General features: G+C 37.5%; 1 protein-coding gene across 3 annotated transcripts in view; it reads left to right on the top strand.

The window, feature by feature from the left end:
* The window catches only part of SS18 (SS18 subunit of BAF chromatin remodeling complex), a 42,149-nt gene that overhangs the window by 13,710 nt on the left and 2,505 nt on the right, over nucleotides 1-25,934 (top strand). Inside the window, exons 4-10 of one of the 3 annotated variants that reach the window (XM_068395835.1) lie at nucleotides 4,749-4,902; nucleotides 7,110-7,331; nucleotides 17,648-17,815; nucleotides 18,519-18,623; nucleotides 20,816-20,908; nucleotides 21,622-21,744; nucleotides 24,415-24,548. In XM_068395835.1, the coding sequence (XP_068251936.1) occupies nucleotides 4,749-4,902; nucleotides 7,110-7,331; nucleotides 17,648-17,815; nucleotides 18,519-18,623; nucleotides 20,816-20,908; nucleotides 21,622-21,744; nucleotides 24,415-24,548 (999 nt within the window). The remainder of the gene's footprint in view (nucleotides 1-4,748; nucleotides 4,903-7,109; nucleotides 7,332-17,647; nucleotides 17,816-18,518; nucleotides 18,624-20,815; nucleotides 20,909-21,621; nucleotides 21,745-24,414; nucleotides 24,549-25,934) is intronic. The other 2 variants (XM_068395836.1, XM_068395837.1) reach the window with 2 other exon arrangements.

The following is a 25,934-nucleotide window of genomic DNA, read 5'->3' as shown; positions in this document are numbered from 1 at the left end:
AGAGAAGAGATGATAGATGAAAGTTCCAGGTGTACAATTCCACCATGGCAGTTTTTATTGTTTGCTGTCTTGCATTTGATCCAATTTATTATTTAAATGAAAATGCTCTAAAAAAAATGCAGTTTGGCTATTGTTTTCAGTGTATGCTTTCAAATCACTTTTGGATTTAGTAGGATTTTGTTTGCTGAAAGTTGTCAGTTAAGATCTAATACCTTTTTTCTTGTCTCTTTTTTTTGGTTACAACTGCAGGTCAGTTTCAGTCTTCTTCCAGTTTAGATTCCCAGAGCTGGACAAAATAGCTTATAATTTTTTTTCATGCTCTGATAAATTTTAAATGCTCCTAGCAGCTATGAATTGTAATCTGTGTTTAGGGAAGTGAGCCAACAATTAGTGTTTAGCAAGTGAAGCTATGTCTAACATCTTACTTCTAATTCTTTAATTTACTTTTTACTGATAGTACAATATTTATCATTTTCTACTTTATAACTGGGATAAAATCAGCAGTGATTTTAATTGCCCTTCCTTTCTCTTCATGATCTGGCAGAAAGAGGGAAGTAGCCTTTCCTTTGGTTCTGTTAACGTAACTACATTTGAATGTCATTTCACCGTTCATATCTAGACTGAATGGGTAGGGTTCATGATGGATAACTGTCTTTTCACAAAGGGTGGGGCGTTTCTGCTTCTTTTTTCTTGTCTTAATATATGACTTTTGAATACTGTGTGGTCATTTTTGTATTTTAAAAGGTCTTTATCATGCGTAGGGCATGTTACTGGGGATAGTCAATTTCCTTAAGTTCTGTAAAGAACAAAAAAGGTTAAATGACTCAGGTTTTGTAGCTTTTTGGTTGTGGCTTTGTTTGGTTGTTTTTTTTTTAAATTAAAGATGGTTTAAAAGAAGTTTATCACCTGTAAAAACCTGGATCAACTCTGCTAGAAATAGGGAAGTTGCCATTTTAAAACAATTTTTTCATACTCTGGAGAAGTTTCGCTGGGGAATAATTGTATCTGCAGGAGACATTTCTTTTTAATTGCTATCAGGTGGTGATTGGTTTATGGCCCTGACATGAAGGCTTAGAACACACTTCTAAAATTTCCTATATACTATAACTGTTTCGATTGCATATATGTATGTGTAATTATCTCTGAATGTTATTTAAACTTTGTTTTAGTGTCTTGTGTTGATGAATTCCTCAGGTTTATTTGATTTACGTGGTGTCTTGTATGTGTAATGTTATTCCTCAATTTATTGACCATTCTCCTGGGATTTTTTGTTGTTAAAGCATAAATTGGATGATCTGCTTTTTGTATGTATCATACATTAAACTGTATTTCTGCCATATCCTCTTATGTTCATTTCCTTTCAATGTTTAAAAAAAAAGTCCTTTTTAACTTGTTTCAGGTGAAAGGCATTCAAAGTCTTGAATCACTGGTTGCTTGTCTTTGGAATCCTTTAGCTTTTACAGTATCTTTTTATGATTGCTTTCCTCAAATCGAACATATATCATGATCACAAAAATCATGGCATTTTTTTTCTTGCATATTGTACCTCACTTTTGATATAGCGGGTACTACAGGTAATCAGAAAGGGAGCACAGGTATTTTGAATAGTTTCTGTGGATTATTTTTTAATTATTTTTTCTCACAAACTGTTGGTAGTGGTCAGTTCTTTTTTTTTTCTGGATTAGTTGCAACGGGAGTTTCCTCTTTCTGAAGAAAGAGTGGTTCAAAATTCAGTGTAATTGCTGTATATTTATCCATGTTGAATTTCACCTGGCACCATTCTGCTTATTCTTTCTTCCACAGTTTTCCATAATTAATGTCGCAACATCTTCAAATGTTGACATATACTAACAAATATTTTCAGGGGACCTCTATATGTTCCTTTATTCTTTGAACTTCATGTAAGGTTATTGCTTATTCCTTCCCTTTGGGCAGTTTCTGATCAGTGAAAGTATGTACCACTGGACAATGTATTTTTCCAAATGGCTTTGTCAAAAAACTTCTGTTAAGAAGTTTTTGTTAAATATGCAGCCAACTGGATTAATCTATATATAATATATAATTTATATATTTGAAAATTTCTAATACATTGAAAAGATATTACTTCCCTATATTGCTACTTTATTAACTCATCTTTATTTTTTTTATAATCCTTGGAGTTTTATAATACTTCTAATTATTTTCATCAGTTTACTTGTAGCTTGGTGAACACGGCTGACAGATTTATGATTCCTAGAATTGGTCCTACTACTTTTTTATAAAAAGAGGTACAGTGTTCGCCTACTTTCTAGTCATTTTATGGTGTAGTTTACTTTAATGAAAGATTGAATTTTTTCGCAGCTTGGACTTCTTTCTTGCATTGTTTTCGAGACCTGTTCACACAGGTCTTTGGGCTGTTTCCATATCCAGGAGTTCCTCTTGCTAAATTGTTTTCTGGTAGTACCTTTTTGGATGTTTTTAATCACTCACTCACTTCTCTGAATTCCCTGTGGTTTGTGAAGTCTCTTGCAGATTTTTGTATCTAATGGGATTTTTAAAATCCTTAATACTTTTTTTTCCTGTCCTTGACTGCTTGCACTCTCAACACTGTTTTTTGATCACTGCAGTGTTTGTCTTAATGTTAAACAATAGTTGTTTTGAAAACTTCCAGAATAAATTTTAGAGTTGGAATGTATAGTTTTTGTTTCAAATAACCTTTGAAGTTTTTTTGTCCGTCTTTCCATGCGTAAGGGCATTCCCATGTTTGTGCAATAACACCTGCAGAATAGTTAAAACCTAGGTGTGATCTAGTATTTTTTTAGTACTCTATAGTATTTTTCATTATCAGCATGTTGTGTGCACATTGGATTTACTAATGATTTATACTTGGAATCTAAGAAGCTCATTTTAATTCTGAAAATATTGCAGCTTGAATGTTTTTTGGCTTTGCTCTCTTTGCTGAAACGGGGCAGTTACACTCTGAGCTCTAGCTGCTCATATGGAGGTACCAAGCATCTTGGTTTTGCTGGTATTCCAAAAAATACTTTCTAAATAAAAATGTTAAAGTTTCTTCATTTTCTTTTTGTTTGTTTCTCTGTATATCAGTTTTAGATAATTTCTGTTAGGTGCAAAAGTAGGATGATAGTGAGCTTTTGAAGGTGAAGAGAAGGAAGACTTTACTGAAGCGGTCTTTGGGTGCTCACTAATGGAGGAAGATGAAGCAAAATGGAGTATCACACTGTTCAGAGCATAGAGCTGCATTTCACTCTTACCTTTTTTACTTTGTGCCACTTCTGCTATAGGTTGAGGAATAAACTTGTTTATAAAGGGTCATTCTCTTCATCATGGATGAACAAAAGGAATTTAATAAGAGAAACTGTCTACTTGCTTGTTTTCCTTCATCTCGTTCCTTCCTGCTGCTCCTTCCTTTCACTAATTTCTGGAGGAATTTTTAAAAATATTGCAGGGAAAAAATACCTGCTTGAGGTATTGGAATAAACGTTGAGAAAATAAATTAGTACCATTCCTCCCTGCCCCCTGTGAAATGAATACACGTGTGTGTCTCTTCTCTATTACCCAGATGTTGCCATCACCAAGGCCAAAAAGGGGTCATGCCTTACGCTCATTTGGAAAGCATTACTCTTTTCTACTGCATTACATCTTGTCTTTATGAACATCCTGATGAGTATGTGTAGGCATATGGGGGCCTGGGCTAGATAGGTACTTAGGGATCACTCCCTTGGTTCTCTCTATGAAGAGAAATATTGAGAAATACACATGCAGTTGTCTCACAGGAAGGGTTTAATAGTTACGGCCTTTTAGAGAGGGACCTCAAAAGCCAGAGACCCAGGCGTTCACTCTTACAGAGATGATTTTTATTCCTCTGAAAGCATTTGGCTAAGGTATGTGAGGAGGATTGTCCAGTCTCACAGGTGTTTTTAATAAGAAAACGAAGCTGGCTGCTAGCAGTTTCTCTGTCTCCTTACATTGCCGTGAGTAGAACCTAATAGTAAATTCCCCCTCGGATTTACTGTTTTTCTTGCTCTCCCTCTTTGAACTCTCAAGGTTATTCAGTTATTTTCCTCACAATTTCATTAGGAAATTTGCCAAAACCATCCTTTCTAGGCAGCTGTCTCTGGACCTTTGGAGGCCAGCACTAATGTGCTTCCAGTCTGTAGGGGGTGTTTGGCACGGAATTACGAGCTAGGCCTTCAGCGCTTGGGGGAGTGAGGGGAAGAGATCGCAAGCATTTTACCACACCCAGGTGCAAATATTTGCTGGTCTATGAGCATTCGGAGGCTTTCATCTCTTGTTGTACCTGTTTTGTCCTGGTGCAAGGTCTGTTAACGGCAACAAATGGTTGATTTGAGAGAATTATAATGGAAGAGTTATTTTTCTATTCACCAAATGTTGCTTTGAAGGAAGGCATTTGTGTGTGTGTGGGAGGGAGCGACTCCAGCAATCTTAAACTGTTCAGATGTAATTTTTTAATGAAGCATTGATTTATATTTTTTTATTTTAAAGTGCACTTGAAGGTGCTGTAGTGTTGTCTGCATGTAATACTTCCTGTAAAATTGATTGGAATGTTAAACATTTTGCAGAAATTAATATTGGGAGAAGTTAAACATATCAGAAAGAGCAAGAAATGCGTTTCGGTGCTTTCTTTCCTACCTTGCTTAACAACATAGGCAACTGCTGTACCGTATGTACATATAATATATTTGTCAGACTGACTGCTTCTGGTGTTTGACTAAACTGTCTCCTTGCAGCCACCCACACAGAATATGCCTATGGGTCCGGGAGGGATGAGTCAGAGCGGCCCTCCCCCACCGCCGCGCTCCCACAACATGTCTTCAGATGGTATGGTAGGTGGGGGCCCTCCTGCACCACACATGCAGAACCAGATGAACGGCCAGATGCCTGGTAAGTTTTTCTCCTCTAAGACATTAACACCAGCGTTGCCTGGCAACCGAAACGACATGGGGGCTCAAGGGATACTAGATTGTTGATGACAAAACTGCTTTGAATGCCCCCGAGTACAAGCTCTCTTAGAGTTTGTTAGCTACAGAGCTACGTGACCTGTATTCAGTGTTTATCAGGCTGCCCTTGGGCTTTGATGTAGCTGACACACAGCATTCCTCTGATGAACAGAACTGGCTAAATTTAGTCTGTTTGAAACCGTGCAGTACAGCTGGCTCTGGAAGGTTTATTGGGGAAAGGTATTGGCCTGTGGCTGAGCGAACACAAATCCTTCCATAAAAAGATAATGTGAAATCATCGTAGCTAAATAATTAGATAATAAAATAGATACATTTTAAAAGAGGGTGTTTTAAATGTGGGTAAATGTTAAAAAAAAAAAAAAAAAAATTACTTTTATACAGAAGGTCACCCCGCTTCCACTAATCCTCTGTGTTCTTTACTATTGAGGATGTGTTGAATCGTAAGGGATTTGTAAAGAAATGGCTTCCAGATTATTGTTCTAGGTGTAAATTTTAAGTCAGTTTTTATGCCATCCTGTTTTATAATAAAAAGAAAAGTGCTTGGGAAGTCAGAAACAAAGCAGTGAAACAAGATGATAAAACTGTACATTGTACCTACCAGCACTGGCTTTGGGGTAACTATTCCCTTTAGCAGTCAGATCAGAATGGAGTAGGTCCTGGAAAAGCTTGCTTCTTTATATAGAGGCTGTTTTCCCAAATTTCTGCTCATAAAGTCATACTGCCTGTTTCATGTGAATTGGCTTTCAGCTTAAAATTGCATTCCCAGGATTACTTTTGTTCAGGACCACTTCATTTTTTTGTATGGAGTAACTTCTCATACAAAAGCTCTTCAAGGTGTTGATTCTTCCAAGAAAGGAAACTGCTGTCAAAGGATCTTTGAAAATTCATCTCTCAGTGGTCACAAAGATAAGCTCCACAACAGCAAACACAGTAAATAACTGTACAAAACTTAATATGAAGTAAAAAAAATATAATGATTGCTGTAGTCTCTAATTTCTGTGCAAATCTTGATAAAATGGACCTGATAGTGACAGCTTTTGAGAGAAGACTAGCTGAATAGCCTCCAGAGGCCGTGTGTGAGAAGTGTAAAAGATCTAGAGAAGAAGTTAGTTTCAGCATACACGTTGGTCATGGTCTGCATTTGGAAGTGGAAAGAGCAATATATGCTGCTCCCTAAGTAGGGCAGAGATACTCTGGTTGTGGAGTCCTCTATCCATCTAAGATCCATCAGCTCCCATGGAGAATAACATTGCCTCTCACAAATCAGTCTCTTTGACCCTCTAGTGTAATCATATTATTGTTATTATAATGATCTTTTCCAAGGAGAAGGATTACTAAGTCACAATGTGAGCATAATGACTTCACTGTAGAGCCACGGGGGAGAAAAGTCACTCCTTAAACATACATATTTTGCAATTAGATAGAATAAGAAAAGAGTTCTTATGAAAGTGTGTGAAAGGCAAATGGGTTTGTTTTGGTTTCACCTAGACAGATACTTAAATACAGTTTCCAGCTAAGCTTTAATTTAGCCTTTCTTCCAACATATTCCCTTTTTTGAATGTCTGTTCCTTCCCTTCTCTGTTTAAGGTTGTCTCTGAGGATGTGAAGATAAACAGCTTAGGATGAGGGCATCTCTAATATCGGAAAGGCATGCTAAAATCATTTCATAGTTAGACACTGGAAAAGGGGAAACAGGATAATCTTGTTAAGTGGATAGCTGAATGGTATTTTTTTTTTTAAGTGTTTGCTAGTTTGCCTGGATGTGAGCCTTTCTGTATTTCATAGATGTGTATTTGTAATGATTTCTGCAGTGTATGCATTTGCTTTCTGTTCATCGGGCACTTACTCTAAAGTTACATAGACACTTTGTAATAGAAGCCAGATACAAAACCTTAAATATCTGAAGAGATGGTCTGTCCAAAAGGAATAAAGTCACTAATGTGCAAATAGAGAATCCAGGGAAATCATGAGCAAACTCTGTTTTAGCTTTGTTTTAATGTAATTGTGTTTAATTACTTTTATTTAGTTTTGTGATTCAGTATGACTATATTTGCTTGTTTTATCATACTTAACGTAGAACCTTTTTCTGTTTTTTTGGGTGTTTTTTTTTGTTTGTTTGTTTTTTCTAAGGACCTAACCATATGCCTATGCAAGGACCTGGACCTAACCAACTCAATATGACTAACAGTTCCATGAACATGCCTTCAAGTAGCCATGGGTCAATGGGTGGCTATAATCACTCAGTGCCATCCTCACAGAGTATGCCAGTGCAGAATCAGATGACTATGAGCCAGGGACAGCCAATGGGCAACTATGGTCCCAGACCAAACATGAACATGCAACCAAACCAAGGTAAGTAAGGTTAAAAGACCACTTGTCTTTTCTTGCAGATTTCCTTCTCTAAATGCATTTGTACCCCTGTTTGTAGGACTCTACATCTGCTTTCTCCCATGTGTCAGTGACTTCATTTATTTGCAGACATTGAACTGTTTACAGGGATTGTGTGAGAATCTGGGAATGGATCTGCTTTCATTAGTTACAAGTTTGAACTACTGTTTATCTTTCTCAGACTTTACACTTCTATCTGAGTGTTATTATTGCTCCAGTTGATAAAATACATCTCTGCTCTTCAGTCTCTTGGGTAAATTGAAAAATTAAAGTCAGGTAGCCCTCAGATTTTTATGCCTAATTAATCTTTGTTCTTTGCTGCATGCTGTTTTAGCATTGACTGTCTGTTAATGTTAAAGAAATAAAATTCAGTTCCAGGAAAAAATCTGCTACTCCCTACTGTTTTCAGGAGATGTCCTTGTGTATATAGTAAAATTCAAAACTAATTTTGTATCTAGGATATTTGCATAGCATAAACAGATGATGTATCCTGTTCACAGTATGGTCCTTGCTGAAGTGCAAGGACGTTGAAGAATTAAAATATTACATTAGTGTCACAACAGACCAAATTATTAAATTGTATATATACTGTGTATTCTTATAAATGTGCTTTATGAGTCAGCAGGCATATTTTCAGCTTACCTGTTAAGTCTGTTACTACTTTGGATCTGGACATACCACCTTCTAGAAGACATGCTGCAGAATTTTTTTTTTAAAATGCTTCAGCCAGGTTTTATTTTTTTTTTCCCCAATATGTATGAACTCTTAGGGGTGTATTAGCTGAAGGATGTGACTTGACTCAAGGTTTTTGTCTCTGTTCTCACGCTGTAGGAGAATGTGTTTTTCTCTTTTTCTAAGGCTTCCTTCCTGGTCATTGTAGGAAAACTAATCCTCCAGTGGCATAGGTTCTTCTTATTGCAGTATACTATTGTTGGAGACCAAAGCTCCACTTTGTTACATAGATACCATTTGTCCTTGAGGTGTACAAACAGACCAGGTCATACTGATCAGTTTGATTATTAGATCACAGATAGGTTCAAAACAGACAAAAGACTAAGTTAATGAGATACCAAAAATGATTCAAGATGAAACAGCTGTTCCTACAGTTTTCTTACCAGTAGTGAAAGTGGGAAGTCTGAGACTTCTATTGTCCACATTGTTAATGGCATTTTTCTTAAAAATTAACAGCAGAGGAAACAAAAGATAGGTACATAGCAGAGGAAAGCATCACAAATGGGAATATTTCTGACTATTTCTCTGAACTGGCAAGTTATCTGTGTATTCTGGGCAATACAAAATGGAGTAATTTTTTAAATGTTGTAAGATGCTTTAGAAAAGCCCTGTGCATGCTCAGTTGGACTTTCTTAGTTGCAGAGTTAGCAATAAATATATAGCAGTATGTGTGAGGGAGCCATCCACTAAGTTGCTCTACAGAAAACAACTTCCTTTGTATGACTGGCTTACAATTTAGGACTAGTGATTATTCCATCTCAAAGTAGCGCTCTTTACTCTTCCTCATTCCCCTGCTGTGTTTTCAGTACTCTGTCAAACTTGAAAATTGCTCATTAGAAATTAGGCAGAAAGATACTTAAAAGGTTTCTGTTCTGAGCAAGTAATAGTACTGAAGTGGCTTTGGGAAATAAAGCAGTATCTAACCAAATTACACGTTCAAGAACAAGAGCAAAACCTCTTAGTTATAACAAGAGCTGGTGCCACTGCCTGCACTTAGGGCCACAGTAAGCTTTCGCATTGGGTAATTCTAATTTTGCCAAATTTTAACCTTTAGGCTGAGACTCTTTCTATTCCAAATATCTGCTTCAAGGCTGATATTTTTTTTTTTTTCTGAAGTTTCACAGAAGTGGAGAGCCTTTTCTGACAGTGGGGGTGAAAAATTACATTCTTTAAAATATTTCAGTATCTAACAGAAACATTAGTAAATAGATCACTTCATATGTAAATGTAGGAGTGCAGGTGCCACTTGCTTTAGAGTAAGGCTGTGAAACTTATCTGTTATGCCAGCAAGGTGTTACTTGCTGTTTCAGTGAAAATATTGTCCAAGATTAGTCAAATTTTAAATATCTTTGAGGGAAGAAGTCCTTAAGTCTGAGGATATGCATGTTTGTTATGTATTGGTAGCTAAGGTTTTTGACCTAAGAATATTCTAAGTCAGGTCTACTTAATACATTTCCTTCATTTTCTACCCTTAGTTGTTGCATTTGTATTGAGATTTGGTGACAAATTAGAGGAAATACTTTTGTATCTTCACTCTCTCGTGACTCCCAAGACAGCAGGGGAGAGAACGGCAGAGAAATCTGTGGGACCATGAGAGATTTAGATAGGTAGCCAAGATCCAGTCTGGCTGGTCAGAGGGTCTCGGCCAAGAACGGACACTGCAGGCTTCTCACCTAAGTGAAGAAACAAGCATGAGCCACTAGGAAATGCATTGAGATGCAGTTAAACAAAAAGGGAAACAGATTGTGACTTGAAAATTTCTTAATTGATAGCGTGTGCTGCCATTCAGAAACAGAAATAAACCAAAATTTTCTGAAACTCATGAAATTTCTGAAAATTTCTCAGTACTGTTTTCAGCAGGCATTTGTGAATCACTAAGCATGTGTTGTTTCTTATAAAGGGGTGATCCGTATTGAGAATGAGAGATCCTACTGTATCGGTCAGTTAATAACTGCATTAGCTACATATAATGCTAAATATTCCACAAGATAAGGTCTTAGCATCTCAAGTCAGCTGTTAAAAATTAGTAGATGTTTTTGACCTTAATCTTTCCCTGTGTGGGTTCCCCATCTGTAGAGGAATGCATCTGATGGTAAGATTATAATGCCATCTGATTTCACAGGAGTGTTGTGAAAGTATATTCATTATGAAGATTTGGACATTTTAGTTGAGTGCCATAAGAAAACCCATGAGTAAATTAGTAATTCTGTCTTCAGTGTTTGACTAGGCATGGCATCTCACACAAACAATTAGAAGGAAACAAAATATTGAAATAGCTTTTCAGTGAATAATATCTACTGTGTACTGAATGAGACCAGTACTTTTAGAAAAAAGCATGCTATCATATAATAGATAAAGACACCATAACATGCAGAAAGGTTTGGTCTAACTTTTGGGTGGTTTTAGCATACCTTTTCGTGTGGTTTCTAGCAAAACATCTTGCTGTATATACACATTTTGAGGCAGATGGTGTTAGTAAGAAAAAAAAAAAAAATGGAAAAAGTGCTAATTAAGAAATAAAATGCATAGTAACAACTCATTGTTGGGTTTACTTTCTGTCTCCACTTTGTACTCATTATTGATTTGCATTAGTTTGTAAAATGCTAGCCAGAAGAATATCTTAAAAGGCAAGCAAAATTTTCACAGTATTGTTTTTATATAGTCAGTCAAGTTAAAAGAAGAATTTTAGTCATTTTGGACTTAGGAAGCAGAATGTTGTAAGTGGAAGATTCTGTAGATGACTCTTGATTAAAAAGCTACTGTAGCAGCCTGGGACATCCGTGAAGAACATTGGCTACCTTTTTTGGAAAGATAGGAAGCAGCAGGAGCTGAGTGAATGTGGAAGAAACTCCTTTCTTATGGGTACATTTCTTCTTTTCTATCGGAAGCTACTTATGTTGAATAAAATATTTAAAGTCTTGCCAATTTTTGACTTTTCAGAGGGGAGGTGTAAGCATGGTTTTCTGGAACTTGAAACTTACATGGAAATTCCTCTTGTTTATATTGAACGGATCTTGCGCAGTCAGAGAATAATAATAAACAGTAGAATTCAAATACTTTAAGGACCAAGAAATCAGAGCTTGGCCATCTCAGAAACTTTGTTTCTCATATCCTTTTGCTAGGACTCCGTTCCCTTGCCAGAAGCACTTGAAGCAAATTTGCCAAATTCCCCAGTCAGTATTTAATGAGTAATATATGTTTCTTGGGGTGAGGGAGGGGAACTAGTTTACTTCAAACAGGTGAACTCTACATGAGAATATCACAGAATCACAGAATCAATCAGGGTGGAAGAGACCTCTGGGATCATCGAGTCCAACCATTGCCCTGACACCACCATGTCAACTAGACCATGGCACTAAGTGCCATGTCCAGTCTTTTCTTAAACACAGCCAGAGATGGTGACTCCACCACCTCCCTGGGCAGCCCATTCCAATGTCTAATGACCCTTTCTGAGAAGAAATGCTTCCTAATGTCTAACCCGAACCTCCCCTGGCAAAGCTTGAGGCTATGTCCTCTTGTCCTATCGCTAGTTGCCTGAGAGAAGAGGCCGACTCCCACTCCGCTACAACCTCCCTTCAGGTAGTTGTAGACTGCACTAAGGTCACCTTTGAGCCTCCTCTTCTCCAGGATAAACAACCCCACCTCCCTCAGCCGTTCCTCATAGGTCAGACCCTCCAGACCCTTCACCAGCTTGGTCGCCCTCCTCTGGACTCGCTTCAACACCTCAACATCTTTCTTGAAGTGCAGGGCCCAGAACTGGACACAATGTCATCTCGACTTGATCATTTGCAGAAGAGCAGTTGTTGAATCTGGTGCTGATTTTTTTTTAATGACAGTTTTGTTTATAAACTTAAAAAAATTCCATTAAAATTTCAGAGCTCTTTCAATTACAAGCAAATATGAAGAGATCACAGAGACAGAAGAGATGAGGCAGGTGCAGAACTCCTGATCTTTTGTTGTCCACATAAAGAAGGGAACATAAAGACAGGATCATCCAATGTTATCTGAAATATAAACTTATTCAGGGTATGACATATCAGGATAAAATTATTTCTGAGGTTGAGGACCTTTTGTAAATGTCTTGCCATCCGTTTATTCCTGTGTAAGCAGAGGTTGTTAGTTTCAATACCTCAACTGCTTACAGTAGCCATGATGTCATGCACAAAGCAGGACAGTCTCAATTTTTTTGATATCTAACCTATTAAAGAAAAATAAAATTGCTTCTACATTCTGAAGTGCCATCATGCTATAGCTGGATTTGTAGGATGTCCAGCTGTAGAGGACACTGCAGTTCTACTGTCTTGAAAAAACAAAGATACAAACAGGTGCCACAGTGCTTGTTTATTTGTCTTTCTTTCCTAGTGTAACAGGAAAGATGACATTGGGAACTAAGGAATTTTTTTGGGCTTATTTTTATGTATTTTTTTTCTTAAATGACACCTGAAATTATGGTTCAGTTTGAGATAAGAACTTTGTGGAATAAGTGAGTGTGGAGAAGATCCTACTTTTAATTTGCAGCCTAAATCATACATTAGGAGTAGCAAAAAATTTTGTATCCTCAAAGTCTTTTGAGCTGGTGTTTAAACAGCACTTCCTGTTAAAACACCTTTAAGATTTTGGTTCATTTGACCAAGTACATCTGAATTGTAGCTTTTGTAAAAAATCTTGAGAAAACTGAGAGTTAAATTTACCCTATGGTAGAGTTCCTAAGCTAGCTCTTGCAAGAGGTATCACCATCACTTATGCTTAAAAACAAGATTTTTTTTTGTAAACGTGAAAAAAAAAACAAAAAAGTTTTGCTGGGGGCTGCTGCATTGCTAAGTTTATATTTTGTCATTTATGTAACAATGGACACAATTAGGAGATTTACCATAGTAAACCTGGCACGGTGTACTTCGCTGATACTCTAGATGTGGATATGCAATTGCTTTATCGATACAAGTGCACATTGTGAAATGCCTGAAGAACAGACCTCTTCTTAGCAGCAAACCCAACATATTTTTGAAGACTGAAGAAAACAATAGCTTGTACTGTTGCTTTTTGGTTATGCCCTGCTGTTCCCATAGCTCTTTAATCAGAACAGCAGAGCTACCAGTTCATTTGTGAGTGTGGTTCCTCAATTCTCTACTCCTTCAGAAGCTTCAGCCATGTCAGCAGTTATTCTTGTCCTCTCACAGTGTTTGCCACCAGTGTCTGATTTTCAGCAGAAGAGACAAAGCTAAGGAGACGTTTTTAAACCACTAAGTTTTTCTTCAGCTCTTTCATGCTCAGTGCACTCCTGGTCTCAAATTTGTTTGGTTTATCAGGGACCCACTTCTAGTTTGCATTTCTGTTTCTCCCTATTCATCTTACATGTCTGAAGACTAGGTTGTCAGTTTCCTGAAGTCGTTTCTTGTCAGGAGACTGCCACGAGGTCACTGCATTTATGAGATCAGGACCAGCCCGTTTTTACTTAAATCTGCATACCTTTTCTTCCCTATATGTGTCTTCCTTATGAGACACTGGCTGGAACAGGAACAGTTTTTTTCATTTGCTAGATGTAGATGACTTTGAAATGAGCAGTTGGGGAAAATGTTTTGTGTTCTTGATAACGTAGACTATTTTTAATTGAATTGTAGTGCTTAGGAATATTGTTTACGGATATTGTTTAGTGGTTGACTCGGTAGTGTTATGTTAATGGTTGGACTTGATGATCTTAAAGGTCTTTTCCAACCAAGATGATTCTGTGATTCTGTGAACAATGAGCAGTTCAGTTTTCACCTATTGTCTGGCTTGCTTTATACACTCACTCCATAAGACTGATTTGAGTCTCCACTGTGCATTTTTTAAATGCCTGTTTAATGACTACCAAAATGACCTGCACTACTCACAGGACCTACAGTATTACTTCTTAGTGACTTTTAGACTTTTATCCCAAGAATGCTTCCAGTATATTGACATGTGAAGGCTGCCTTCTGAATATACAGAAACATTTATAGGGCTTTTGTACTACCAAAGTTAAAAAAGTTTCTTGGAAAGACAGTAGTCTGCTTGTGTACTTGCATATTTACAGGGATAGTCCTACACAGTATTTTCTTGGACTCATTTTCGACTCTGTACAAATTGGATATTTTGTCCTCTCTGGAATAAATAGTTCTAGAAATTCACCAAAAAAAAGAGTTTCTAAGAAGAGTTTTTGAAAGCAGTGAGCATTCTCTTGCAGCGCACAGCTTTGCACACTTCTGCGTGTGAAGTCATCTCAGAGTCTGGAAGAGATCATGACTTCCACTGAGTGTAGTTTGTTGTGACCTGATTGGAGATTCGAGAGCCGTATTTAAGTGAGCTGTGAAAATACGTGCTACAAATATTAGAAAGTCTTAGATCATGAACTAATGGTCTTAAGTTTTTCACTTAAGTTTTGTGAAGTAGTTTTCTAGGTTAGTTTTATGTCATAAAGTGTTATACGATTAATAAATGTAGCTTTATTGTAGGTTTGATTTTTCAAAAGCAAAAACAAATTCAAAGTTCCCTCCACCCTCAAAACTATCGCATAAAATGGTTCCGTTACATGAAATTATAGAGACGATGCTGCTGCTTTTACGTATCTTGTTAATGAGAGATACGAACCAAACTGGAAGGAAGCCAGGCTCTCTGTTATTAACGCAATACACAGTCTGATACAGGGTAGTGAATTCTCATTGTGGCTCTACAAAGCGTTAATGAAGTTCTAATTTAAAAAGCAAACAGAAAACCTCTACATTGCACTGTAGGGACCCAACACATTTTATCACATTGTATTGTGACTAATATTAATATTGTTAATTAACAAGCTTTCTTGAGATCTAGGAGTATTATGGCAACAAGTTTGTTTTTTTTCAAGGCTGCCTAATGTTTCTCAGTACCTTGAAACAGAGGAGCAGTGAAATGGAATGATCTAAATTGCCTGCTTGTTCAGAAGATCAAAAAATGAAATATTTCTTTGCTAAGTGAAAAATAATTACAGTATCTCAATTCAAACCATTTTTTTACTTTAAAGTCAGGGTATGGAAACTGCTGTGCTGATGGATAGAAGGTAACTGGATCATTTTAAGAGTTGGCCAATATTTATCTTCAGAGGAAAATGAAGCTTAATGGAACTAAGGCCACTTTACTTCTCACTGAGAGATTCCACACAGGGGTTTAATGAGATTTAACTAACGCACTTTGAATTCATACCATTAGTTAATTTGGCTTCACTTTCTCTCATAACCCCACATAGACAAGATCTAAGTGACTATGGAATCCTTTCCTTATATAAATCTATTGTCAGTATTGACTATAATTAGGTAATTTTCCAGTACTGCGGTTTCTACGTAGGACTTTCTGCTTGTGCTCCAGCACCTAGTTATTTAAAAATATTAAATGCGGTGGCAAAAACTAGCATATAGAAAACTAGATCACAGAATCAGAGGATCAGTCAGGTTGGAAGAGACCTCTGGGATCATCGAGTCCAACCATTGCCCTGACACCACCATGTCAACTAGACCATGGCACTAAGTGCCATGTCCAGTCTTTTCTTAAAAACATCCAGAGATGGTGACTCCACCATCTCCCTGGGCAGCCCATTCCAATGTCTAATGACCCTTTCTGAAAAGAAATGCTTCCTAATGTCCAACCTGAACCTCCCCTGGCGCAGCCTGAGGCTATGTCCTCATGTCCTATCGCTAGTTGCCCGGGAGAAGAGGCCGACTCCCACTCCGCTACAACCTCCCTTCAGGTAGTTGTAGACTGCACTAAGGTCACCTCTGAGCCTCCTCTTCTCCAGGATAAACAACCCCACCTCCCTCAGCCGTTCCTCGTAGGTCAGACCCTCCAGACCCTTCACCAGCTTGGTCGCCCTCCTCTGGACTCGCTCCAACACCTCAACATCTTTCTTGAAGTGCGGGACCCAGAACTGGACACAGTACTCAAGGTGCGGCCTCACCAGTGCCGAGTACAGAGGGACAATCACTTCCCTAGACCGGCTGGCTACACTATTCCTAATAGAGGCCAGGATGCCATTGGCCTTCTTGGCCACCTGGGCACACTGCTGGCTCATGTTTAGCCGGCTGTCGATCAGCACCCCCAGGTCTCTTTCCGCCAGGCCGCTTTCTAACCACTCTTCCCCCAGCCTGTAGAGCTGCATGGGGTTGTTGCGGCTGAAGTGTAAGACCTGGCACTTGTTCTTGTTGAACCTCATGCCGTTGGTCTCAGCCCATCTATCTAACCTGTCCAGATCCCCCTGTAGGGCCTTCCTACCCTCCAGCAGATCGACACTGCCACCAAGCTTGGTGTCATCTGCAAATTTACTGAGGTAATTATTAGATGATAACTTCCTTTTTCTCTTGGGATATGGGACTAAGGAGTGGCTGTGCTAGTTTGATGTTTTGATTTGTTTCGGTTTTTAGTGAGACTAGTTACTTGTCGTAGTTTATAAAAACAATTTTTTTTAAAAAGGCAAAAAAAGCTTAGTGTTTCACCATTGTAAAGTGCGCAATATGTGTTAAGTGGTTTCTATTAATGTATTATAAAAATAATTTAGGAAGTTTAGCTCCTTGTCACAACTCTTTCCTCCTCATTTTTAATACCGGAATAACTCTTTTCTGAAGTAGTACTACAGATGAAGTGAAAAGCTCTTCTTTGTTGAAAGTTATATCAACCTAACCTGCAATCTCATATAATGAAATGGCATAATCGTCATTTTCATTGCTGTATGGTGTCAGTAGGGTGCTCTTTAACTGTCTATTTTCATTATTGAAGTTTGCATTTCTCCAAATTCAGCTTTAATCAGTTTTTCTTAGTTGATAAAATATGGGCAGCACTTGATCTCTCCTGGTCTCTTCCTGTGACTCATAGAAACTTGGTGCAGCTTTATATGAAAGAAGATTTTCGTCACAGGCTGCTTGGGACTGTTCAGTGGTGGGCAAAGCATGTGTTCCTGTGGGCCTTTCTGCATACTGTCTGTTGTGTGATTGCCTGACTCACTGGTACACATGGTTTGTCTTTACAGGCTAAAAAAGATTGTTTATTTTGTGATAGGTCCCTTCCAACCCAAACCATTCTATGATTCTGTAACAGCTAAGTGGCTCGTTGATGGTCTGTAACAACAACTACATGTGTATCTATGCAGTGAGGAGTTCACGATGTTAAATAATTTTTCTACGACTTACCAAGGTTTCACCATCAGGTTTTCAACTATGCTTTTTTTGCAGATGCTTTTTTTGCAGATGCGTTTTAAAACAAACAAACAAAAAATGATAAAAGTGTTTCAGTTATCTTTGTGCCTGAGTAAACTATTGCCTGTGTAGTTTGAACAAAAATCGTCTAGAAAGCATCCTTGTTTAGACTGAGTTCTGTTTTGTAACTTAGTTACTGAACTGGTCATCTGCATTTGCATAGGTCCAGAAACAGTGTGTCCTTATGAGAGCACTAGAAATACAAAGCCTTTTTTTGGTCCATTTTTAAAGGTTGGATTTTCCATGTTCTTTTTGAAAGATTTAATCACAAATCGTGTGTTACAGAAGACTTATTTGCTCCTTGTCCTTTCTCAGGTCCCATGATGCACCAGCAGCCTCCCTCTCAGCAATACAACATGCCACAAGCAGGTGGCCAGCATTACCAGGGGCAGCAGCCACCTATGGGAATGATGGGCCAAGTTAACCAAGGAAATCACATGATGGGTCAGAGACAGATTCCTCCATACAGGCCACCACAGCAAGGTAGGATTTCACTTCAGTGTTTTTACATTGATTTTAAATAACCATCTTTAAAAATATTTTAAATTGCTTCCTTGCTTACACCAAATTTTGATCAGATCATTGGGTGTCACAGGCTTTGTTTGCAGACTCTTTTTATTACCCTCTTAAGAGTGGTTCTTGCAGCACCATATTACTGGTATCACCATGAAACGTGAAGACAAGCATTTCTTGTGTTTTGAGTTCTTTCTGACAAAAAGTATCTGAAAATACGCATCTCAGATATGCTGATGCAGAATTCTGTTTCAATATTTAAATGATAGGTGTGGAAAAGGAACAGAGTACCTGATTGGTTCTGAATTTGTTCAGTTACAAAAAAGGAACAATATTCCACAATCTTGCTTCTTTTTTTTTCCAGTCCTTTTAGAAAAGGAGTAACTTTATTTTTAACACCTTAGTCTGTCATACACGTTCCTAAAATGAGCTCAAAACTGAAGTTTGATGTATGCTTAATCTAGTGCAGCCAAACAGCTGTGTGTGTGTATATATATAGATAGATATATTTTTTTTTTTTTAAAGTAAACCAGATTACATATGTTGTCTGAAATGCAACAATATGGGTGGGGAGTACATTTGAGAAGTATTTCTCATATTAAAGTCAGAAATTAGCAGGCTTTATAACAGAGAAAACAAGTTATTTACGTATTGACTGGTTGTGGTTTTTCAGGCCCACCACAGCAGTACTCAGGCCAGGAAGACTATTATGGGGACCAATACAGTCATGGTGGACAAGGTCCTCCAGAAGGCATGAACCAGCAATATTACCCTGATGGTAATCTCTCATAAATGTTAACTTTCCCATTTTCTATAGCTGCCCTATACTGATGTAGTCATATGCCCAAAATTAGGGAGTGGGGCAAGAATAGTAATTGGATGTCATACCTCACATGTACAAAACCTTCCAAATTTAGAATTGTTACTACAGTTTAAGTTACTATGACTAGTTAATTTTACAATTTACTCAAAGTATGTAATTTGTAATACTCCCATTTGAAACTCTTAACCACGGTTTTAGTATTTCAAAATGAAAATTCTGTAATTGGTTTATCTAAAAGTATGGAGGGTTCCTTAGCATATCTAGTATAATTGAGATGAATTAAAACAGTCATAACTTTATAATAAACAAGAGAGGGGGCGATATCCTTTTATTAAAGATTTTATTGAAGTGGAAAAACTTGTTAAAAAGATCTGTTTTTTCTGTAAATATTCTATTTTTTAACTTAGTGTTTAGTTTTAATATAAGTCGCACAAATGTGTTATTGCTGCTATGGATGGTATGGGCCTTGAGCTTAATTTTTACAAAGAAATAAAACGGTCCCTGCCCTGAGGAGCATGTAATTGTGAATCCTCTTTAGAAGTCCCCCCTCAGTGCATTCAAGGCAAGACTGTAACTTTGAATTGCATAAATCTGTCCTCCTACCTCTTGGAATTTAGAGTGCTGAAGGCTATTGGGTTGTGCTATAAGTTAGAAAAGTTGCAATTAACCTGTTTTTAGGCTGAGCAGAGACTGGGAGAACAAAGATGCTGACTCATGACTACTATGATAACTGTGTGTGCCACTGAATGGTATCTTACGAAGTTCCAAGGAATGCAATAGATGTTAATGTTTTGAAAACGTATACAAAGCAAAGCTATGCAATTGCTAAAGCAACTACTCATTGCAAATAAAAGGATACAAGTTAGTTGTTTGAATTTTAATTTCTATTGAATTGATTTTAAGATACATCAAGCCATGTCTATATAAGCTTACATGTGTTATTTTTGGAGATATATGTGCAGAGTTATTTTACAAGTTGCATTAACTTGTAATTATTAAGCTTTCATTTTGGAACTTCTGTGTTATATACGTGAACTTTAAATGGTTACAGGCAATTTACTGTAGTAAGGGCAATTTGATGTTACCATCAACAGCTCTGTGGCAGCACAGATTACTTCTCTAAGACCTTCCTTCTAAAGATTCATTCTTTATCATTACCTCGTTATTACTCTTATATAGAACGTAGAGAATATATGATGAGACTTGTTTAATGGTTATGTATTTATGTTAGATTCAGTCGATATATGGGACAGTTGCAGAACTAGTTAGAAAGAACACTTAGTTTTAGACCTGCTTTCTCCTTTCCTTAATTTTATTCCAAAATTTTATTCCAAATTTATAAAATTTGTATAATTTAATTTCAAATTTGAACAAAATTTTGGCTTTTTTTTTGACCAAGTTAGCAATAAGATATATTTTGGTCATCTGTAAGACAAAATTGTATTTCCTCTAGAAACAACAACAGGTGGGGTGCTTACTGCATATATTGGTTTCTTAATCAGAGATGCCTGTAGTCTCTGAAAAAGGAAGGTTTGTTTGTGATGACCCTACTCAGGACTGGAATGTTGAGGGAGAGGTTTTCTTAAGACTCATAGGAATTCTGTTTGTAGGGAAAACCGTGAGAATGTTATTTTTCTGTCACTTAAAAGCAAAATTTAATGTAGACTGTGGTTCATAACTTCATTGAGCTTTATTTGTTATATTTCACACTGCTTTTAGCATATGCTTTTGAATTGGAGATCAGCAGAACAGGTGTTAGACAAAGTATGATAATTGCTTTCTTTGTTCATTCTAATTTAATTCAGGTTATTTACATGTGAAAGGCCTAAATGCTTTCATTTTTTTTTTTTGAGTGAAAGATAAAGTACTCCCCCCCGCCCACCCACCCCGGATTACCAGAAGGTTGAGACCATCCCTTGCTGTGGTGTTGCTAAAACTACTGCATTAAGCCTTTTTTTTTCCTGTCACATGTTAATTCAATATGAAAGGAAATCATATTAATAAGTCTTTGGCTAATACAATTGAAAATTCCTTTTCATGTATATCCAGTTGAAATTTTTTTCATTTTTCTGAGAAATGAAGTATTTTTAGGGTTTTCACTCAGAGGCCATTAACGTTTCTTCCTGTCTCTTGTCGAATTGATGTAGGTCATAATGATTACGGTTATCAGCAACCGTCGTATCCTGAACAAGGCTACGATAGGCCTTATGAGGATTCCTCACAACATTACTACGAAGGAGGTATCTATATACCTTCACACACATACGCACATACATTCCCTTTCCTCCCCCACCCGCAACGGGAACAAAAATACTTGCACAACATGACTTATACCCATGCAAAGCTCTTGTAGAATACTAGTTGCTGGCTGTCTTGAAAATTGCAGGGAACCCGAAGTGTTCAGAATAATTTCTTGCCAACACCTAAAATATGTAACCACAATTTGCCATTTCTAACAACAGTAAAATGACTAAAACACTCTAGAGATTTTTTTTTTTTACCTCAATGGAAATTTTTATTTAAACATAAATTTGTTGGTTCAGTTGTATATCTTTTTGTGTGTGTATATCTTTTGTATAATTATAGTGCCGTTAGGAAAAAGCTTGCTGATCTTGTGTAGCTAGTCTGTGCTCTTGTAGCTGTCCTTAATTTTGTCTTTTTTTTATTTTATTTAGCATAGTCATGATCTTATGACTGTGATGTTCCAGTAAATGTAATGCTCGTTTGGCAGAGATGCTGAAAATGCTGCAGTTCAACTTTGCAAAACTGGCTTTAACTGCAGTTTGTTTGGCCGAATTCCTTCTGTTTGGTTTGAGTTTTCTTTGTTTCGTTCAGTTTTTGAAATCAATATTGCGTTTGCATTTTGTTCTTGTGGTGTTGGCTGTGCATCTTAAAAGGAAAAAATAAAGTAGGTATCTTTATAAGTTTTTGCTTTCTTGCAATCATCTTACAGGAAACTCACAATATGGTCAGCAGCAAGATGCATATCAAGGACCCCCGCAACAGCAGGGTTATCCACCACAACAGCAGCAATATCCAGGCCAACAAGGCTATCCAGGACAACAGCAGGGTTATGGTAAGAACCTGAAGACACAGAAAGCAGTCACAGAAAAGACCAAGGGAGATCCTCATGTGTTATCCCATCCCTGTTTTACTGGGTTGAAAGGCCAGGCTTGTGCGAAAAAGCTGTATGCCCGCAATTTTCACTGGGCCAAAACAAGAAGGCATAGAAGGCAGCATCTTTTGGGAAGTAGATCTATTGGCAATCTAGGACAATGTGGTAGCATAAAAAAGGAGGGTGGCTAGAAAACATTATAACAAGTGTCTGTAATTTAGAAAGACCCAGAAAGAGTCTGCTTTTTTCTGTTGTGTGTAGGTGAACACAGAGTCAGGAGGGTAGAAAGATGTCAGAGAGCCATTTATACACTTTCATCCTTGGACTTGCCATTTAGAAGAAAATCTTTTAAACTAGTTTAAAGTACACGAATCATTCTTTTAAAATTCTTGTACTGATCAGTAAGGAAATAAATATAAGCATTGGCAATGCAGCTTTCAAGAGAGTTTGTCTTACAAATTTGCACTAGTAGTGCAAACCTTCTGATAGATGGCAGGAATGAGAAATCCTCTGCCACAAGTGCGATAATGGAGTCCTTGGATTCAAGGAAAACCTCCCAGAGAGGAAACTTAAAGTAGTAGTGTGTAAATTTCGGGCATTACTTCTGAAAAGTTGAGGTCAGAAGAGCATACTGAAAATACTGCCCTTTTAAGTTTTGCTTGCTTGCATATTGTAAAGCTGTACATACTTATCTCAGAAGAAGGAATCTCTGAAATCTAATTCCATATATGTTAACTTTTAGCTTTGTTGCAGGTTTAGGCGCTGAAACTTTCAGCATGATGGATATGCGAGGAAGTGCATGGCTGACTTGTTTGCCATGTAAATGCCAGATTCACATTCAATCCAGTTATGTTGAGACAGAGTTACGTTTTAAGAGGATCCACTGAGATTTAGCAAGTTTTCTCCTTTTGGAGGTTATGTATGAATTGATAGTTCTAAAATAATACTCATTTCCTTACATTCTGCTAAATGTAACATAGGACCAGAATGAAGATCAGAGTGAAAATCCATCTAACTCACTATTCTAAATTTTGTAAGTGCAGAAATAAAATCTGACTTACTCTGAAAATTTAGGCTAAGAAATACTAGCGGAAAGGGATGAAGAAATCTCTTGGAGTGACTTACCTGCTGTATTTTGTATACCCAAATAGCACACTTCTCAATTTCTGGTTTTTAGCAGAAATAGATTTTGGAGTTCCATTTTTATTTTATAAAATCTGTCACTGAATATTTAGAATTCAACTATAAAGAATTACCATGATAAATAAAACCAAGTTTCATTTGTCAGATGAACACAGCACTTTTTAGGATGTAGTATCCTTGCTCAATTTAATATTTAATTGCTTTCTAATTTGCAAAAATAAATCAGCATCTCAGTCATTATTATCAATCTTTAAGGTTTTGTTCCACTGTAGAAAGCTGAAACTACATAGTTCAAAGAGGATTTGAGGCCTGAGGAAAACGGTAATACCCTATGGAGCTTTTCTTCTCCAGGTCATCTTTTTGACTGTCTCATAGATCCAGAATTACTGAAAGAGTTACCAGCTGATACCATCTTAATGTCTACTGCCTGTAGCTAAAACTAGCCCTCTCTAGCACTGAATCACATTATTGCTAAAACACGTTTATTTCTTTGGGGGGGTGGGGGGGGTGGGGAATGTGGAGTGTTGGTTTGTTTAAAAAAAAAAAAGCACTTCTGAAGAGTTGCAAAACTTCCTGACTGCCAATTTTTAAGGGTTGGTGTTGAAAAAGCTAACTTAGATCCACTGCAAAAGATCCATATGAAGTGTCACTAATATATGCAGTACACCATGTCTCCCAAGGTAAGAAGGGATGAGGTTAATTTTGTTTGGAACATGGCTGCACTGCCTGATGGTAGTAACATGCAGCTTTCAAGGGTAGACAGGTTGAGTCCCTGTGAACAGTAACAGAAAGAGTTTGTATTGACAACGGAACTGTTTCCTTTTGCAGCCAAAAAAGGCTGGAGCCAAAGTTGTCTTTTTTTCTATCCTTTTGCTGGAACGTTACGATGACCAGAGGAGTATGGAGTAGAGGGTGCTTTTTTTCATGCCACAATAGCATTTATTGGTTGTCACATCTCACATTTTATGCATGTAACTTGCTTGCCTGACATCCCATTTATGATTGCCCAGGGTGGTCTGAGAATGGACTTCCTGGCAGTGCGGTGCTGCTGGTCTCTTCAAAAGGTCCAAATGCTGAACGCAGCTGATCAACTGGCTGCCTGGCACTGTAAAGTTCTGGAACTGGAGCAGCGTACAGCAGGAGAGTGTGCCTCCCTAAATCCTGGAAAGTGCTCGCATTTATGATTTGTCATTTCTTGTCTTGTTCTTCCCTGCCCTATGACCTCGTGTGTGGAACTACATGCGTTGGTAAACATTTCTGTGGTTGCAGCACAGGCCCTGTCAGCTAAGGTGCTTTTCCAGGGTGAGAGGATGACCACTGATCCCTGGTGTATTTTTAGGTAGGGAAAGACCTAATTGCACAGTAATGATACTTCTTAGCCATGCTTAGTTCTGAAATTCGATGCTTTTTCTGTTCTCTTCTTCCTAACACCTTAAGCAATCTTTTTTTTTTCTTTTTTTTTTTCACTTACATTTTAATGACCTCCAGGCCCTTCCCAGAGTGGTCCAGGACCTCAGTATCCCAATTATCCACAAGGACAAGGCCAACAGTATGGGGGATACAGACCCACACAGCCTGGGCCACCACAACCACCACAGCAAAGGCCTTATGGATATGACCAGGTATTCTTTAATTTAATGAGAAGGTTGTGATTCTTACATACTCATTTGATGATCTTATTTTCTTGCAGACTTTTAAACTAATGAATTTGAGGATGTGGTCTTTCAGGTGTGTATATATAATTCTCATGGATTTTATTTCCAGGATAGTTACTCAGAATCATTTGTCTAGAGGTGTGATTAGTCATTCTCTTCTGAGTTTGCAAAGTTTTAATGCAGTTTGGCAAAGTGAAGCATTCCAGACAGTATTTTTGGACCTTAAAAATGAAGGTGATCTGTGTCATAGCCTCATGGTGAATGACTAATATGAAAGATGAGGATCCTAAATCTCATGGTGGATCATTCTTCGTTACTGCTTTGCAGTAAAAATAGTTGAATTGATTTTCCACAAACACAAATCCAGTAATCCTCCTCTCCAGTTACAGAACCACCTCAGGTGTGCAGCTGAAGTCCCTCTACTGTAGAGCTGTGTCAGGAGGCATGAAGCCTATTTTTGCACAGATTTTCTCTGACCAGCATAAAGGAACACTGAACATGGGAAAGCAGTGACCTGAAAAATCAGCTGCTTCTTTCCTATTGCTACTAAGATAAGTTTAAAACAAACAAACAAACAAACAAGGACCACCAAAACTCTAGGCTGGAGTTGTAGTGGAGGACTCCTGTAAAAAAACTGTCTTCTAATTGAAGGATGAAGCGGAGGTTTTATTCCTGTAGATGGTACTAAACTGTAAAAATCTGATCTTTGCAATACGAATCGTTCAGAAATGTCATTAAAACGTACACTGTTACTTTCCTTGGCATAAATAAAATGGAGAGTAACTAAATATACCTTATGATGAAGTTGAGGTTCTAGTGTTTAAATAAAATCCTGATACATCGGTAGAAGATCAGTTGAACTTTCAAGAAGAACTTTCCCTTGGAAGTGAGAATAGTCACAATTGCCCGCATTTTTAAAGGAGAACAGTTGGCTTCTGTTCTACAGAAATCAGAAAAGACAAGGAAGAAGGAACAAACTCTTTCAGTGTGGTAGTTTAGAGACATAATTCTAATTATATAACAGATAAACAAAATGCTCATGCACTGAACTAATAGCTTCCTCCTGTGGATAATAAGCTACAGGAAAATGCTTTGCTTGTGGCAAATGTAGGGTCAAGGAACTTAATCTCAGTTTGCTGAGTTTCTTCCAGCTTTGCAGTTGAAGTGGATAACCCTCTCTGTAGATAGGCTCTACTCCTCTAGTTCGTGCAATCTAGGTTCCACTGGGATACTCAATTGTAGAAGACTTCTTCACTCCTTTATACTAGCCATTCCCATAGGAATTGCATTGCTTAAATTCTCATCTGGCAGCTGTTCTGAAACTCTTCTTCCTGACTGATTGTCATATTACAA

Source organism: Nyctibius grandis, chromosome 3, assembly GCF_013368605.1.
Source record: "Nyctibius grandis isolate bNycGra1 chromosome 3, bNycGra1.pri, whole genome shotgun sequence".
NCBI lineage: Eukaryota > Metazoa > Chordata > Aves > Nyctibiiformes > Nyctibiidae > Nyctibius > Nyctibius grandis.
Note: the sequence above shows the minus strand (reverse complement) of the source record. Positions and strands in the feature narration are given on the sequence as shown.